At 40.2% G+C, this 18,686-nt stretch overlaps 1 protein-coding gene across 1 annotated transcript in view; it reads right to left on the minus strand.

Annotated features, from left to right (window-relative positions):
* tmem108 (transmembrane protein 108) overlaps positions 1 to 18,686 on the minus strand; it is a 55,026-nt gene that overhangs the window by 13,356 nt on the left and 22,984 nt on the right. The window contains exon 2 of the mRNA XM_053342715.1: positions 8,301 to 8,384. Within this exon, the coding sequence (XP_053198690.1) occupies positions 8,301 to 8,340 (40 nt within the window). The 5' untranslated portion in view covers positions 8,341 to 8,384. The remainder of the gene's footprint in view (positions 1 to 8,300; positions 8,385 to 18,686) is intronic.

Genomic DNA, 18,686 nt, shown 5'->3' on the forward strand with positions numbered 1-18,686 from the left:
TTCATGGGCCCCTGAGCAGTTTTCATAGGAATGAACGGGGCCCCGTCTCCAACGCTGTATCCAGTTCTCTTTATAAATCCATCATGTGGACATAAAGAGCTCATTCTATACTAACAACAACATGATTATTCTTATTTTCAGCTGATTATACACTAATTAAAACATATTTATGAACATATATATTCCATTTCTGCCAAGTCTGTTCTGCTAGATGCCACCAAGTCTTACACACTGCACCAGAAATAAAATGAAAGTAGAGGATCTTTTATATTTTCAAGCTGAATTTACTGTAAATTCTTTCAAAAGGGAACATCAGAACAAAAATAATAATCCTCCACATACAAATTTTGCAATTACGACTAAAATCCTCTTTATTTTGTCCAAACCAGAGCTGACAGTTTACTCTGTAGCTTTGTTGCTTCTTTTAAATTCACACTGAGAAGCAAATCATTACTCCTTTCAAACAGATAAATCACATTCAATTTACTGGGAAAACCAACATTTTTCCACTGTGGTGTGCTGCGGCGGACCTGCACTGATGTACATCAATATAAAACATCCACTGAGACTATTTTGCCCTTGGTTTGGTCTTTATCAGGCAATTCAGTATCTCAGTGATGCCATTTGGGAACCATATATTAGGCTGAATTACTGTATGTCCACTTCATTATCTGAAAGGAAAAACATGCATAACTGCCAATTTAGAAGACTCTGGGTATTGAACCATAACCAATAAATAAGGATGTCCTCCTCACCAACCTAGCCAGTCTTCCATGGATCACATTTAAGCTCATTTATGCTAATCACAACCTCTCCAGAGCGGTGGACAAACCTCCATGGGATACCCCTTAGATCCCCCTGGGGCAAATGAAGAAGGCTTTATCTACAGCGTCCATCAGAATACCAATAAGTCTTTATCACACACACACACACACACACACACACACACACACACACACACACACACACACACAGACACACACAGACACACACAGACACACACACACACCACGGTTAGGCTCCCTAATACAAAAATGAATCCATATCTCACTTTTTTGAGGATAAAGGCTGACAGACCCAAATCAAAGTAATCATCATATTTATAAAAAAAAAGAAGAAAAAGAAGAAAGGAGAGTTTTGTTGAAGGTAGTCCGAGCCTTTAATTTTAAGCTTTGACGTGCCGTCAGAGCGTGACAGCGAAACAGATCAGATCCATCAGCTTCAGGCGGACAAAACCCTTTATCAGCGGGCCAACTGGCGAGCTGTCTGACTAACTGCTGGTAAGATTGGATTATCACGCCTGGACAGAGCGCTATCAGCCCAGACTGACTTCAGCGAGGCCAGAGTACGGTCTAAACTGGTTCTACATGAAAAGTAGCCTGATATATAACTTCTGTTGTGATTTAGTGCTTTAGTGTATATACATCAAATTAAACTTGACAGCACTTATACAACTATAACTACTACTAGTACTTCTACAGTGCTGTTAGTAGCACCATCAGTACCATTAATACTACCACACTACAACCATTAGTATAACTATCAGTACTACTGTCCCTAAAACTACTATCACTACTGCTTCCACTATGACTACTTATTATACTACTCTAATGTATCATTTATGAAGTATTTGTAATGGAAATCCAAATTTGGGGACATTTGGAAGGAATGAAAAATGTATATTTCCTTTAAAATGCCCTTCTTTAGTACTACATCTACAATAGGGCTGGGCCAAAAAAAAAAAATCGATTTTAATATTAATCGCTAATCCTAAAAAATGTCAGAATTGTTTCATGTCTGTTTATGGAGGACAGATATTAAGAAAAATGCTGTTTTAAAATGCTGAAATGTGAGGATTTGATGCATTTTGTTGCTTTATATGAGTTTAAATTGACCCCAGGAAGAGTAGCTGTTGCCTGGGTAACATCTTAAACAACATTTTATTTTCTATTTTTTCTTTCTTTCTTCTTTTATTTTTATTTTTTGCTGTTTTTTTCCCTTTTCTGTCTTTCTAATTGACTTCAATGATTCCTCGAGTATAAATAAAGGTTACTACTAATGTTAGCACCTCCACTAATGCTACTACTATTTCCATCACTACTGTTACTGCCCACAATTTGTTTTAGTGTTCCTGCTACTAAATGATTCTTGTACACCTCCATCTGCTTTTCGACATAGTAAATCCTCACAGAGCCTAAATTAAGACTGCCGAGCGCCCCTGGGAAGTAAATTGAATGATTGAAATTTGAAAGATTGTGAAGTGTTCATGTCTGCTTTTCCATTGCTCCACACAAACACACACACACACAAAAAGTGCTCCTTCTATTTGATGAATCATGAGCCAAAACCCTCCAGCAATCAAGATAGCAATTTTTTAAAAAGCTTATTCACTGGCTGAAAAAAAAAACAAGAAACAAGAAACTTAATTTGACCATTAACTGTGATGCTTTTGGTGAGATTGGCCACTTCTCCTCTCCCACTCCTTTACTGGCTAACATGCTGTTAACTGATCTCATGTCCTGTTAACAGATGGTGAGCTTTGCACGGCTTGGGTATTTATGACGTATAGCTACAACCCATGCACGTCTTTTGTGTTTGGTGTATGCTATTACCTCTTTACCAACTTGTAACCCTAACCCTGCATATATTTTCTTCAACATTAACATTATTTTATTCACATCTTATTGCTAATTGTTGCTCTGCATGTTTGATTATATCTAAAGAAAATGATTATAATCAGCATTGCTTGCATGTGTTGGTTGCCTTGTCTTGCATGCAGGGCTACAAGTGCCAAATTAAAGATATTATAGCTGTATTATTATACTTAGATTTTGCATTTTCCCGTTTCTCTGCATGGCTTTTGTGCACATTTTCTTGCTTTTATCATATTTTTTACATTTTCTTCAACATTAACATTATTTTATTCACATCTTATTGCTAATTGTTGCGCTGCACGTCTGACTATATCTAAAAAATGATTATAAACAGGTTGGTTGCCTTGTCTTGCATGCAGGGCTACAAGTGCCAACTTATAGATATTATTGCTGTATTAGATTTCTTGCTTTTGTCTTTATTGCATCTTATTGTCTTCTGTGTGTAACCTTTAACCATCAACTCACTGGTTTCAGAGCATTTTGCCAAAGTACTGCAGTGGAAAACTCACTAATTGATGTGTGTTGTCCTTTTAAATAAATAAATAATTAAATGAAAGGGGGCATGAAGTAGTGCCACAATACCCACATCTGCACCCACTTTGTATCTTCTGGTAATACCTAAAAGACGAATGAGTCATGGAGATGTGATCGGATAAGCCGTCAACTCTTCAAAATTTGTTGGGAACTGCCCTTTAATTTTAACATGTCTGGAGCCTGTGGAAGCACATGGAGCTAATTGGAAGCTGCTTTTATCTTCACAGCTGCTAATTGTCTTCATGTTACTTCACTTTCACTTTCAATTACTGAAACTACTAAAAAAGTGAGTAAAAAAAAAAAGGTGTAAATCTCAATACTGTGTGTTAATCTCACAGTTAAGCTATGAAAACTGAATGAATCAGGTGGCAGCAAGTCTCATCATCTATTTCACCCCCATAAATGTCTTTCCTTCCTCTTTGGTGATGTTTTCCCTTCTCGTTATGCAAGCGAGACAGCAGACTCAGATAATTATGAAATACAGCCTCATGGAAATATATGAGTCCATGGGCGTATAAATAGAGCTTCATCTTTACAGTAGCACAAACAGACAAATTCCTTTGGTTTTGCTACTGGGTGTGTTCGTCTGCCATTCTGGGTAGAGCGTCTGCCCCATGGGGGGTAGGGGGATAGATAGGGCACATCCTGTGGACCATTGGGACTGTCCTGGAGGAGGTCCTGGATGGGCGGTAGTGGCGGAGAGGCGGAGCAGTGGGGAGAACTCTACAGATGTGAGCCTAGAGATAAGCGCCAAAGCTTTTGCAACAGGATAATGGCTTCCTGTTTGAATGCTCCACAAATTGTTTGTCAGGTTACGGCAGCTTTGAACAGAGACGTGTTTATCGGGGAAATCAGGCCAAGGGAGAATGTGAAAACAAGAACAACAAAGAGTCCTTGTGTTGTTTACTGGGGTAATGATTTAGCTACAGCGATGGTGACAGCAGAAACAGATCAGACAGGAAGGAGAAACATTAAACAGGAAGTTTTCTAGATTCTGGTTGCGAGCGTTGAATTGCAGGGACGCGGTTATACAACTCCATTAAAGTCACGGATACTTTCTTTTTCTTTTATAGAGAATTTCATTGGAGACGGAGGCGTTAAATGACCACACTCTGTTCAAACTGCACCCTATAATCATACATGGCATATCGAAATCTGACTGGAAAGACTTCTCATGCCTGGTGTGCTCATTTATACTTCACATAATCAGGTCTGTCAAGTGATTTTTTGTTTGTTTTTCTTTTGTTAGGAAGCTCACTTCAAAATACAATTTGCACCTTGGGAGAGGAGACAGCTGGAAGCAATTGTCTTACTTGTCAGGTCTTGATTTGAAGACTGAGCTGTCAGACAAAAACTTAATTTCCTAGACATAAAACAGTGAGTGCTTTCTATTATTTCATGGAAGTGTTATGTCACCGCTACATTTTCTGACTAAAATGCAAAAAACAGATTAACAATGAGGGTGGCCACAGGAGGTAGGCTATCATGATGCAGGATCATTCGTCTCAGTTCTTTTTCTATCTGCAGCATCTCTTCTCTCTTCTCTTGCCTGCAGCCTGTAAGGATGCTGAGGCACATCTGTCTCTTGCAGATGGCCGGTCCAGAGAGAGCAATGAGAAATGTCTCCGGACTGCACAGACAATAAATATATATAAATAAATAAATAAATAACTAAAATCTCAGGTGGGCCTTTCAGCTCTGCACCCTGTAACTCAGGAGGGCTCAATTTGATTTTCCAGCACACATAAAAGAAAAGAAAAGAAAGGTTTTCAAAGACTGGCTTTACAAAACCAAAAAAAAAGAAAAAGGAGGCTCTTTAATATAGTATTAATATTAACTCTGTTCAAAGCTCGTCTGCAGCTTGGACTCAGACTCTCTCCCCTCTTTAGATTAAACCACTGCAATGTGACCTCAGTCCACCTCCGCTACAGCTTAAAGCACTTCGCTCACAGCAGTCCAGCCCGAGTTTATCACTTCTGAGGGATTGAGGCAGATTTGTCAGAGACAGCCTTTGGCTCCGCTGCCCCTGAGTTAGAGCTCGGGGTGCATACCAGATATCATCAGCCTGTTTAGCTAACTGTCGAGGAGCCTGGCGAGTCCCAGTCTGGACCCACCGTGTTCCATATTCATGTGACATTCGGCGGCGGAGGCCTGCCAGAGCTTTGTACATCCACTCCCACAGCCTTGATCCCACCCTCTGAATTTAAAGCAGCCCACACTTGAAGAGAAGTAACAAGAACTAAAGGAATACGGTGTCTGATGTCGACAAACTAAAAAGGTTCCCTAAAGGCATTTCACAGTGTGACCAACAATAAAAGGAATAGGAACACACACACACACACACACACACACACACACGCACACACGCACACACACACATAGACGAGCCACTAAGAAAATACAGCTAGACTGCCTTATTGGTGAGAGGACTGACCACTTCAATGTCTGCACACTAAAACTGAAGCTACAGCCAGGTAATGGTTATATTAGCTAACATAAAGACTGGAGGCAACCTGTCCAAAGGTAACAAAATTCACCCTTAAATACTGTTCAGGGTCAAATTTGTGAGCTGTAAAAACACCTTATACACATTTCTTTTAGCTGGACTTTTTCTAATGTGACCCACAGTATAGAAAAATGGAAATAAAATTAAAAATTTTTTTAATGCGTTTATTAGATAAAAAGACGAAAATCAGCATTTAAACAAGTTGTTGTATTCATCATGGTCTATAAAATGTTTTCCTAGACCATAAAATAGTGACTGTTAATGTCTTTTTTCCATAAGATTAATCAAATCAAGCATTTATTAATGACGGGGGATTTATGAATGTGAATTGATATAGATACTAATTATGAGTCAGAATATGAACAATATATAAAGGGTTAAACTCACTTATTAACATATTATAGATCTAATTTGTTTCATGCTCCAACAAGTTAAAATGTAAACGGCCAAGACACCAAATCCTTTCAAGCTAATCTTCCAAAGCTGGATGCTGAAGCTATCCAAGGGAAGTATTTCCATCAATTTCATGACTTAAAAAAATGACAAACCACAGATTTTCCCCCTCTGCTGTCTGCCATCTCTCACAGCAATAAATATCATCTCAAACTGATTCAGACACCAGAAAGTTGATGATGATAATTTCACTCTTATGCTGTGATCATGTCATATGGGAGTTACTGTATCTACTGGTTTTTCTGGCTTAAAACTCAGAATCAGCTTTCATATTATAAGTTAGAAGAGGGAAACAGATTTTTATGGAAGCTCAAATATATTCAATTTGGGTTTTAATGAAACAAAAGTGGCTCAAAAAGGTAAAGATTGGATGTTTCACCCCTTAAACTCCTTCATTAACAAGTTATAGATCTAATTTGTTTAATGCTCCAACAAGTTAAAATGTCCAGGGCTAAGACACCAAATCCTTTCAAGCTTCAAGCTAAGCCAAAACTGGATGCTGAAGTTATCCTAGGGGAGTATTTCCATTTCTTATCAATAAACATACTCACTACATAGTCATGATTTTTAAAAATGACCCCATGCTGTCTGCAAATCTTCACGCTTATGCTGTAATCAGGTCATGTGGGAGTTACTGTAACTACTGGTTTCCTGCTTAAACATCCATATTATAAGTTATAACAGGGAGATTTGAGGCTTAATGAAAGAAAAGTGGCTGAAAAAAGGTAAAGATGGATGTTTCATGTCAACCAAAGGGCGTTTCCTCAAGGTAAATGATCTAAAAATGTAATGACTATAGTGCTATAATGTCTATGTGTTAAGGTAGCATAAAAGCTCAAGGTGTTCAGTACATGCTAATATCATGGAGACAAATAACACCCTGATGAAAATCACAGTGCGATTATGCAACGATTTACATGACTAATGGCGTCAACCTGTTTCTCATTACCTAAGAACAGGAAGTACAGAGGGAGGGACAATTTATGCAGGAAATCTGATGAATTAGAGCTCTGAACTTACTGCACTGAATCACTATTGTCACAGACTGAATCATACGTGACATAAAGCACATAACAACCTGATTAAAAGCTTACTCAAGACCAGGAAAGTTATAAAAGATAAAAAAGAAGAGGTGAACAAAGTCATCACAGGATCTTTGAACTGAGCAAAACTGAAATTAAAGTGAAAGTGATTCATAGTTTCCATCTCTAAACATCTCTACCTTCACCCATTATTGGATTAAGACCACTTACAGTCACTTGCATATTTAAAATATCACTAAATTGTCATATGTTCCATGTCATATGTATTTTGCAGCCTTACTTTCCCACCATCTATCCAAAGTTTCTCTTTATAACCTGTAAATCTTCTGTATGTAATGCTGACATACAGAAAAATGGCACTTTAGTGGACCAATGTTAATCAATAAACCCATGAAGGCTCTCATTTTTATTAAAAAATAGCCGTTTTTTGTTAATATACCAAGGAGGACGCTTTATGAGTTTGGCAAAATGACAACTTTCCATGAGAGAAAAAAACACTGCCTTAATTTAACCCTATAATGTAATATAAGTGAACCATATTTAATACATAGAGTTTTAGAGAGCTCTACATCATCAGTGTGATCATTATTTCCCCTGATGTATAAGATCAGATACATGTAGTGCACAGATAAACCAATGCAGTGTTGAATTACTTAATATTTTGTAGTTTATTTTATTAAATTAATTCCTGTTGATGAATGTGGTATAGAAGGTCATTTATCTGTACATCAGTCAGGACCTATAAAGGCTTTAAACAACATTGTATTCATATGTTTTTTGTTACATGCTATGAAAAATAAACTGCAAAAACTTCCAAATGTACCAAATATGATATGTGTGTATATAAAAGTGTTTTTTAAGGTCCAATAAACACTCCAGTTTGAAAGAATGGTTCAGGCTTTAAAGGGTTAAATGTTATGACAGTGCACTTCTATTGATTTTTATATGCTTTTTTTAACATAAGATGTAGGCTTTCATGTTTATCTGTAACTCTTACATAATATGGAGATACACCCTGATGATGCCCTCGCCCTTGACCCCTTCCCTCCCTCCCTCCCTCCCTCCCTCCACCCCCCACCTCTGCCCTACCCCCCCCTTGGGTCCACTCACTCAGCAGCTGGCAGCGCAGGACCTGCAGGCTTGTCTTCATGGTATCATGTGATCCGGCTCCTCCTCCACAGTGCTCATGATTCTCTAGTAAAAAAAGGAAAGAAAAAAAAAAAGAAAGAGGTAAGATGAAACTCTCTGCTATCAAAATCACATTCAAGTCATGGTCAAGTGTCACTGTGATATATTATGATTATATAGGCTAGTGTTTCATATTTAAGAAGAGCAGTAACCTAAAAAAAGAAAAAAAGAAAAGGAAGGACAGGATTGTGAACCAGATTGTGAACCGGCTTAACCTTGACAGTTTAACCCCTTGTAATGACGGCCAGAAAACAGTAACACCTCTCACAGTGGACAATATGAATTACAGCTAATTAACATTTCACCACTAGAAGACCAAAGCGAGGCTGCAGTGGTCGTCAGCCTCAGCTGCTACTGCTTCAAATCAGCATTGGCATCCTGCAGGCTGTGCTGGTCAGTAAAACCAATTATGGAGCATTAAACATTGACCAGTAAGCCTTGTTCTGAGACAGCCTGTGTGTGTGTGTGTGTGTGTGTGTGTGTGTGTGTGTGTGTGTGTGTGTGTGTGTGTGTGTGTGTGTGCCAGGGAGACAAGTACCCAAGGGTGCTCTTTGGGAGAATGACTCACTGATGGCCTTCTGCAAAATAAAAGGACACACACACACACACACACACACACACACACACACACACACACACACACACACACACACACACACACACACACACACACACACACACACACACACACACACACACACACACACACACACACACACACACACCTCCCTTCACCCCTACTAGAGTGGGTGCATGTGTGCATGTTGGCCTCCCTTGTGGAAATGCCCTTGGGCAACACATGTGCCCACGCTACTCACCCCAAACTAACCACACAAACAGACACGTACCCTCTAAAGAAACCATTACAAAACACACACACATGCACGTACACACACACACACACACACACACACACACACACCTTTTCACCCTACCTGCATGAATAATACTGTATGTTGTGAGTGTGCATGTGAAATTGGATTTGCGAAAAACCCCCCCCAGGACGAGAGGTCTGGTTGCAGGGCGACCTGTGTTTCTGCAGGAGACGTGTGAGATGAGAGGGACACACACACACACACTCACTCACACACACACTCACACACACACACACACACACACACATACAACAACAAAAGCACGGGGTACTGATCCTTTTCATAAAGCTTCATTTCTCATAAATGCAACCCTGCTCCGGAGACCGAGAGGAGACAACACACAAACCGCATCTGAGTCATCCTGTTTATATTGCAGCCTATTGTGGCAACCTTTTAATGCTTTTAAGCTGTAATATAACACTGAATATTTAGGTATAATTAAAAACTTTGATGAGTCAATAAAGCTGCAAATAAGCAATAAGCACGAGGTAGAAAATATTGGAGATACCTGAATTGTGTATATTTTATAATACTACAGTAGCAAAGTTAACGTCCATGCAGCTACAGTAGAGGTTTATGTTGGACTGATGCAAACTTAGACTAACATAATGGGTCATTAATAGCAAAATGAATGTGATAAACTGTAATAATACTCAATAATTAAGATTTCAAGATGAGTTTTTTAAGGGGAAATTAAGAGTTTGTAAGACTACCTATCTATCCATCTCTCTATCAATCAATCGATGAATTGGAAAAACACTCCTGGCTCCACTTTCATAGAAATTAAAGAATAAAAATGAATTAAAAACAAAACTGGCTATAAAGACACCTTTTTTAGATGACATATGCACACAGTTTTTCTTGTTCGGAGTGTTTAGACAACGAAAACAGAGACACTCGCTCCTTCTTTGCCACCCTTAATTCCCATCTTTGACTATAATGGCGTGCGCCGGGTCGTAATATAGTGTGAGTAATTGCAAAAGAGATGAGGCTGCAAGAATACAGTATCAAGCTGTAGAAAATGAGTTTTTTTTCCTCCCAAGCTTCAGATCTGAAGAAATGACACTGGCTAGCATCTCAAAAACCCCATCCCCATCCCCGCATCTCCGCATCCACTGATGGCACCAGCGACCTTGTGCCATTACAGCTCCACTCATTCCCCCGTGCTTTAATTTTCTTAAGCGTCATGTTGCTGGCCTAATGAGCTCAATGGCAGGGTGTGAAGAGAGCAGCTGAGCCTCTCCACGGTGATTACACTTCATCAGTGCTGCCAGGCCAGTGCAGGCTCATAGACACGCTCTTTAAATCACAGGGCACGAGGGGTGAGACTGGGTTGGGAAGATGGATGTTGGAAGGAGGGAGGGGGGTATGGATAGTGACGTGGTATGTTTCATTTATTCTTCTTATCACAGAGCAAGTTTTTTTTTTTTTTTGGAGAAAGGAGGCAAAGCTGGATGTACATAAGAAAGCCTGCTCAGGGGCTCCTGCCGGGGAGCTGAATCATAGTTCAGCACGTGCAGGTGAAAGATAACACAGGGTGACAGTCAGGGTAGACCCTACCAAATAAAAAAAACACCCCAGACAGAACGAGAGAGGTTCGATGGCAGCTGTTGACATTCGCCCACCAGTGCAGAGACCTGACAACTTCCACCAGCAGCACCTTGTACTTCCTCACCCACCAACATCCTTCCTTGTATGTTTTTTTTTTTACAGTGACAAAAAGCAAAAGAGGAAAAGAGGAACTTCATTCACAGCTTGAGCTCATGCAATTACAAAGTTTCTTGCTGGCAGGTGAAAAGAAGGCAACTACTTGTGAAATGGAGGAGAGCACATAGCTATATCTGCATCGTCCCTGGGTCAACCATTAAAAGGCAGCAGTGACAAGGACTGCAGTGCATCGTGAAGTGGAGGAAATGTTTTGTATAGTTGTCTTGAATATTAACAAAAACAATAAAAGTAGAAACAAAAAACTCATCAAACCCACCAAACGTGACAGAAACAGCAGTAAACACTCACATGCTGTTTTCTGTCCAGTGTCAGCTCAGCACTTTGCACATGGCATCCAAGCTTTTTATTGGAGAGGGGGAAAAAAAAAAAAGTTGCATGGCAACTGACATGCACACAGACGGCAGCCATCACCATGGCAACCCTAATAGTACATTATATTCAGATCCATTCACAAGGACATTTTGGGGCAGAAACAAAATTGAGTTAAAAAGAAAAAAGGACAGTTGCATTTACAGTACGAAAAATCTCACTCACCATCGGCAGAGTGAGAATTCAAGTGCTTGTCTCTTGGATTCGGTACAAGCTTTGTGTTTGCTCTCCTGCTGACAGGAGCCGGTCCCCGAAGGTCCCAGACTGCAGCTCTGAATATTGTGTCTGGAGGGGGGCTGCAGACTGGAGGCCAAAGCCAAGGTCACCCGAGACGCCACAATGAAATAAGCCTGTCACTCCATCTCTCTGTGGCCACTGGCCGCAGGGATAACAATGCTTTTAATTTTGGACTTCCCTCTATTCTGCGGTCATGTATAAGGGGCCGTGGCAGCAGGCTGGCTGCTTGCCCACATCGGCTGCAGACTGAAAGCTTTTCCATAACGAGAGACGAGGAGGAGGAGGAGGAGGAGGAGAAGGAGGAGGAGGAGGTGGGAAGGGAAGTGAGAGAGTCGACGACGACTGTGTGAACTACAGTGTTGTGCTCTCCCAGTCAACTGATAACTAGACCTCCAATCACAGCTGATGCTTCTCTCTCTCTCCAGTTTTGATGCCACATGCTCACGCTTTGGTTTGGCTCTATGTTATGAAGCTTTCTGCCAGCTTCTGTCTGAGGAAGGTGATACAGAACAAAGAGAGGAGTGAAGGTGTGAAGTAATTGGACAGATTCAGACAGCAGGAGTAAAAGAGTGAGAAGAAATGGGTCTGCAACTGAACCTAGACCAATTTTATTAACAACAGACTTGCAGTTTGATTACAAGATCTACGGCTACACATATAAAAAGCTGGTTACATCACTTCTGAGCTCATGGCTTTAAAGCAGTGGAATAAGGCTCACGATACAATCTCTGAGTGTTTATATCTACATTTCAACTCGTGTGAAACATACAGTACTTCCCTTAGGCCCGCCCTGTCGCTGTGACCCAGGGGACGTGCCCACACAGAGGGCGTCCAAATTTTTTCCCTTTGATGTTGTTTTACCCTTTGATGGAAATCAGCGAGCGGCCCCTGATAATGCCATCGCTCGAGTCTCGCTCTGTCCACGTGCTTCCTGCGCTCGTGTTGACGAGGCCCCGGGGCCCACGCACTAAGATTGTGGATTGCGGCCGTGACTCAGGAGGAGTAAGGTTTTTACCATCTCGGTGACCTTGCAAAAACACCCGACAAACCAACATTGCTTGGCACCAGACCGTGGCTTATTGTGAAACAGGCAAGCTGATTACTGATTACGATTATGAACAATCCTGTTATGAGACCGTATTTCACCAGCGGTTGGTTGGTGGTGGGGGTGGAGGGGGTTAGAAAGCAGTGGCTGTGACTCAAACACAAGCTCAATAGAGGGACTGTAGCTGACCTGTGTGTGTGTGTGTGTGTGTGGCTCTGATAACTTAATTGTTCAGCCAGGATACACACACCAACCGAATGATTAGGAGTATCGATTCGATGCAACAACAGGCCTAAATTGAATGCAAGGAGCAAGAAGCTAGAAGTAGGTTTCCAGGTAGCTTTCTTTTTTCCTTTTTTTAAAATCCTTACATCCCTGAAAAGCAGCCATATTGCTGAGTCACTGTGCTGCGCTGGGCTGCGCTGCGCTGTGCTGTATGTGTGAGTGCTGTCAGTCGTGGCCCTGGATGGTGAACCTGTCAGGATGAGTTGCTGGTGCTGCATCATGAAGGCTGGCGGAGGCTGCGCGGGTTATCAATCAGCAGCATCGCCTTTCCCCACCCTCCCTTTCCCTTCCTTTCCTCCAGAGCACACCCCCCCACCCCCCCAACAGTACAGCAACACACAAGCCATTAAAAGAACATTAGGCTCCCAGCATGCAGTTCACTCTGACCATAGCTGCGGGAGGAAGACACATCACCCTGATCGAGGCAGTCACTAGGATACCTCGCTTGGTTACATAACAACGAGAAATATGTGATGAACACGTTTTTACACTCTTTTCATGTACCTGCTATTGTTTCTTTAACCCTTATATACTGTTTTAGTCAAATTTGTACCATTTTGGCATTTGAAAGCAATGAAAACACCCTAAACATCAGTATTTAAGCCTGAAATTTGATGTATTTTTTTTTGTACAGGTGAGTTAATGTTGATTGATGGTTTTAATTGTTGTTGTATCCTTCTTCGCATTTGCTTCCATATTTAGCCAAAAAAAAGATGAATACATGTGTCGGGCATATGGACAGACAGGCTCAGAAGTGGATATAGATAGGTATTGGTTTGAGGAGCAATCTTTTATTTTATATTTCAAAGCAAATCTGGGTCAACCTTGTGATCTTTTGTTAAAGCTGAGAATACTGAAGCCGCCGTCCTCCACGAGAGAGCGAAAATATAAACTTTTCAAAGCCATCTTTTCATCCCTGCTGATGATTGAAGTGTTTCATACTCAAAACAGGAACACAGTAACCTGATTAAGACCTCTGAACCATCACCAAAATCTGTCTTTTTTTTATCATAGCGACAGAAAAGTGTGAAAACAAGCTCGGATGAGAGTGACACACATGCACAGGTTGTAAGTTTTACAGTTACATGATGCTTCTTCAACTTCTCCCAATTAGAGGACGAGACCTAAAAAGAGCTTCATGAATGTCCTATTTTATGCACAGAGCATCATTTAAGATATATCCAGCTGAGAAACAGTTAACTTCAAGATAAAGTGCCTCCAAGCTTTACAACTTCATGTCTTCAATGCCTTCATCATGCTTAGACTGATATATCTGATGTGAGCAGTGAGCCCGGCTGTCAGCTCTTATCCACGTTTCCTCCCTCTTGGCTATACTCCTCCTCGAGTTAACATATTCTATATGTCAGAACTGAGCAATAAGGAGAGTGCAGCATTCAAGATGATACGCCTGTCAATAGTCATTAAATGCAAGGCGATGGAGCACAGTGCAGAAGCAGGAACCTACTGTTCCTCCGTATTGTGTTAAGTCTCTCTGGGATCGCAGATGTCAGTGGGATTGCTTTTTTGCTCCTATACAGCCAACTTTAACGCCTTCTCTTATCAACGTCACACATGCCAAAACATACCGAATGTCAGCTTCACACTCACATCAGATCAACAATGAAGATGAAAACTGGCGGTAGCTCTTGCAGGATGAATGAATGAGCTGCTATAACTCCCACGCAGAAAGAGTAGAGCACCTGTGTTTAGAGAGGGGGCAAACTGAGGAGGAGTGGAGCAGCATCACTGGCCTCTTCATTACTCAACACGCATTACAGCTAGCTACACTGACTACAAGCAATTCATCAGAGGAATTGTGTCCAAAGGCTGATCTGTGGGTGTGTGAACACATATGAGACAGACACAGCTGCCACAGACTCCATTTATAAGCAGAAAGTTTTTAAAGTCTGAGCTTCCTGTTTAGTTTCTAGCTGTTTTTTTGCGTCAGAAACTGAAGTTTATTGCAGTCAAGTCTCAGGTGAAGTCAAGACTTTAGGCTATAGTAGATTACGTCAAGTTAAAGGTCTTCATTTTTCAGATTTGAATCCAACCCGAGTGCAAATAGCAAGTGTTAAGCTTTTATAGAGTCATTAAAATAGTTATTTTTGTGACTTCAATCTCAAGTCAAATCCAAATTAAGGTTCAAGTCTTCTTTTGTGACTTAACACTCCCGTCAGCCATGCAACTTTTGTCCTCCAAGGTCAAAATTTACCCAGTTTGGTTTGACCTGTGTTTCATAAGGTATACATTATCACTAAATTCTGTGTTAGCCAACTTCATTCCAACTTATTATCAAAGGTTTTACACATATTTTTGGAAATTATGGTCAATAATTCTCATTGAAATGAAACTACACCTAATTTTTTAGTTAACGCCTGTCGTCAGGAGGTTTAAACCCAATTCGAGTCCAAATATCAGGTTTCAAATCAAGTGTGTAAGGCGCCATGTCAAGTCTGAAATCTTAATTTTGTAGAACAACCCAAGTCTCAAGTCTTAAGTCAAACCTTTGTTGAGTCAAGTATTAAACAGTCAGGTTAGAGCTTGACCCAAGTCTTCAGGTAGTTAAACTTTCATTCAAGTCAAAGGGTCATTAGAGTCAAATGGGCGATAAATAAGTAAACATTTTTTCTACTCGAGACACCGACTGGAGAGCTTTACAAAACAGATTCCACCTCAGCCCTGTCTTACTTCAGAGAGATCATCCCTAATTTTAAATTCATCGCTACCATGAAGAAACAGAGATACTCCACCTCCATTTATTCTCTTTTACGTACTGAACCAAACAGTACTCGCATAATTTAAAGGTTTCTCTTAGGGTCCTTTACCTGGAAAGTATTGTATATTATTTGTTCTTCATAATTTTTAGTGCAAAATAAACTAAACTGAAATTAAAACTAGTCTGAGAGGAGTGAAGTCAAAGTAAATTCTCAAGTAGTCTAAGTCTTCTTAAGTTTGACTCGAGTCCAAGTCTTAAGTCCTTTTGTTGACTTCAGACCAATTGGACTATAAGTTTCATATTTTAAGTCGGTAAAGTCTAAAGTCATGTCTTAAATCACACGAGTCACGTGTTCAGTACATCAAGTCTCACAGCAGTCAAGTCTCAAAGTCTGCAAATTGTGGCTTAAGTCAGACTTCGGTCAAAATCTCAGGTATGAGGTTGAGTTTCAGGCATTGAGTCGAGTCTGATCCGGTCTCAATTAACTGGGAACCGATTCCAAAGTCTCTCTGTAGTCAAGTCTTTAGGGAGTCGAGTTTCTACACCGTGAGGGAAGGAGTCAGACTCCACTTTATCACACCTGGTCATTAAAACCAAGAGAAGACCTTAGACTGAGACTGTGAGACAGATTCAGTGAGGGATTGTGAATCAGTGGAGGTGCTTTCAGCTTTCAGCCTTCAGCTTTGGGCTTTCGCTTGGTGTAACACACACCTCAGGTCTGGTCAGGAACAAAGAGCGAGACAGGTAACAGAGCCTCGGGGAGGGAGCTGTGACAGACTTGTTATATCACTAGAAAGAGAACACCACTGACTGAATAAAAAGCGCTTGATTGGACTGATTGAAAGACGGGCAGACCTGACAGACCAACAGTGCACAAAGAAGAAAATGTTATTAGTGACGTTTCTGTGCAAAAATGATGTGATATTTGCAGACAGTGGAGAATTGTGAGAAGAATTAAACAGTAAAGACTTCTCATTTTACACAAAATAGCAACTTTTATGGGGGGAAAAAGCCTAGTTTGATGCATTTTTAGAAAAGGAGTTGGTTATTCTGGGAAGATGACAAACAAAAATCAACAAAAAACAGAAATAGAGGCGACAGCAAATGACAAAAAAGGTCAATTACAGTGCTTTATGACCAAAATACTTCAATGTACTGAACAGCAAAGACAGATAAACTGTTTGATGATGTCTAACATTGTATCTGCTTTGATGGATTTCTCCTCTATAAGACCTCCCCAGTGGGTGATATTTGGCTTTTCTGTTATATTGACACTACACACACACACACTCACACACACACACACACACACACACACCTAGAAAGGCTCAAGATCTGTGATACCTGCAAATACTCTGCACAAGCTCATTCCCTTTCTCCTGAGAGAGTTATTGAGCCAGGCAGTAAAGGGACAGACATTGGGATGCAGCTCACCCCCGCCACTGTCTGCGTCGTAAATATCCTCCCCTCTATCTCCGTCTCCCTCTATCCCTCTCTTCTTCTTCTTCTCCTCCTCTCTCTGTCCTTATGTGACCCATGTCCCCCTTTCCTTTCGACTGAGTAAATTGACTGACTGCTACTGCGAGCGGCTCGCTGATGGAGAAGAGTAACGTGAACCTACAGCGTGTCACGTCCCGCCGGCTACGCTTGTCACAACCGTTAACACAATCAAGAAAAGAAATAAAATCGCTGCAAATAGGTAAAAAAAAAAGGGAGCTTTTAGGATGACAGTTAAATTCGTCACACTTCCCGAATGCACAATGAGTAATTTGGTTTAAGGTGAATCAGGCTGAACACAATCACTGACACGTTTTAATGCTTCCCAGCTCTGCAGTGGAGCTAAATTAGAGAGTATGCCCATTTGTTTCAATCCTAAAAAAACACCTTGGTTATTAATATTTGATCACACAAGGAAGTACTTGACTGATACACTGATATAAATGGAAAACTACATAAAAATGCAACCATTTTTTATCATTTCATCATTATATTTTCTTTTTTAAACATGTTTCTGAATACATATATTGCTGTTTTTAATTCTTTGAAATCAACATTTTTGTTATATTTAGTAAATAAATCATGATGTGGGCTTATTTGGAGCACACATGGACTTAAATGGAGTCACAGTACCAATTAAACCCACTTTATTCATCAAGTATCTTTATTTTATATTCCAAAATCTACATGAACTAATGAATACATTTTACAATGAGAGATAAATGTTGCTTTATAAGAAATGATCTCCCTTATAAATCATGTCAGTATCCATGACAACACAGCTGGACTTAGATTTTGGTGCTTAATAGCTGATCTTAGGAAGGAAGGAAAGAAGGAAGGACAGATGGAAGGAAGGAAGGACAGATGGAAGGACACATGGAAGGAAGGAAGGAAGGAAGGTAGGACAGATGGAAGGAAGGAAGGAAAGAAAGACGGACAGATGGAAGGAAGGTAGGAAGGACAGATGGAAGGAAGGAAAGAATGAACAAATGAACGAAGAAAGGAAAGAAGAAGGGAAGGAAGGAATGAAGGAAGTAAAGAAAGAAAGAAGGAAGGAAGGATGGAAGGAAGGAAGGAAGGAAGGAAGGGAGGAAGGAAGAAAGGAAGGAAGGACAGAAGGAAGGAACATTTACCCTAACAGATGAAAACATTGGTTAGAAAATTAGAAAAGTCATCAAATGTAATAAGTTACATTACTTTGATGAAGTCATTGAAATAGTTACATTACTTATTACATTTCAAAAAGGGAAACTACTAATATGTAATCTATTACATTTCTAAAGTAACCTTCACAACCCTGGTAATAACACAGTGTTTGAAGAAGATAGGAGGCAGAACAGATCAACAGGTGGGATGAACAATGTAAAAAAAACCCAACTATTTTATAAAAGGTAGATAATTTAAATATTACAGTCCATACTAAGCTAAGTTGCCTTCTGCAGCAAAAAATCTGTTTTCTAAAATGAAAGCAAACTGTTCTTTTTCTTTTGTTTTCTCTTTTCCAGATCTAAGACAAAAAAAAAGGAAAAAAGAAAAGAGGATTTGATCAAAGCTTC

This window comes from Scomber japonicus, chromosome 21 (genome assembly GCF_027409825.1).
Source record: "Scomber japonicus isolate fScoJap1 chromosome 21, fScoJap1.pri, whole genome shotgun sequence".
Lineage (NCBI taxonomy): Eukaryota > Metazoa > Chordata > Actinopteri > Scombriformes > Scombridae > Scomber > Scomber japonicus.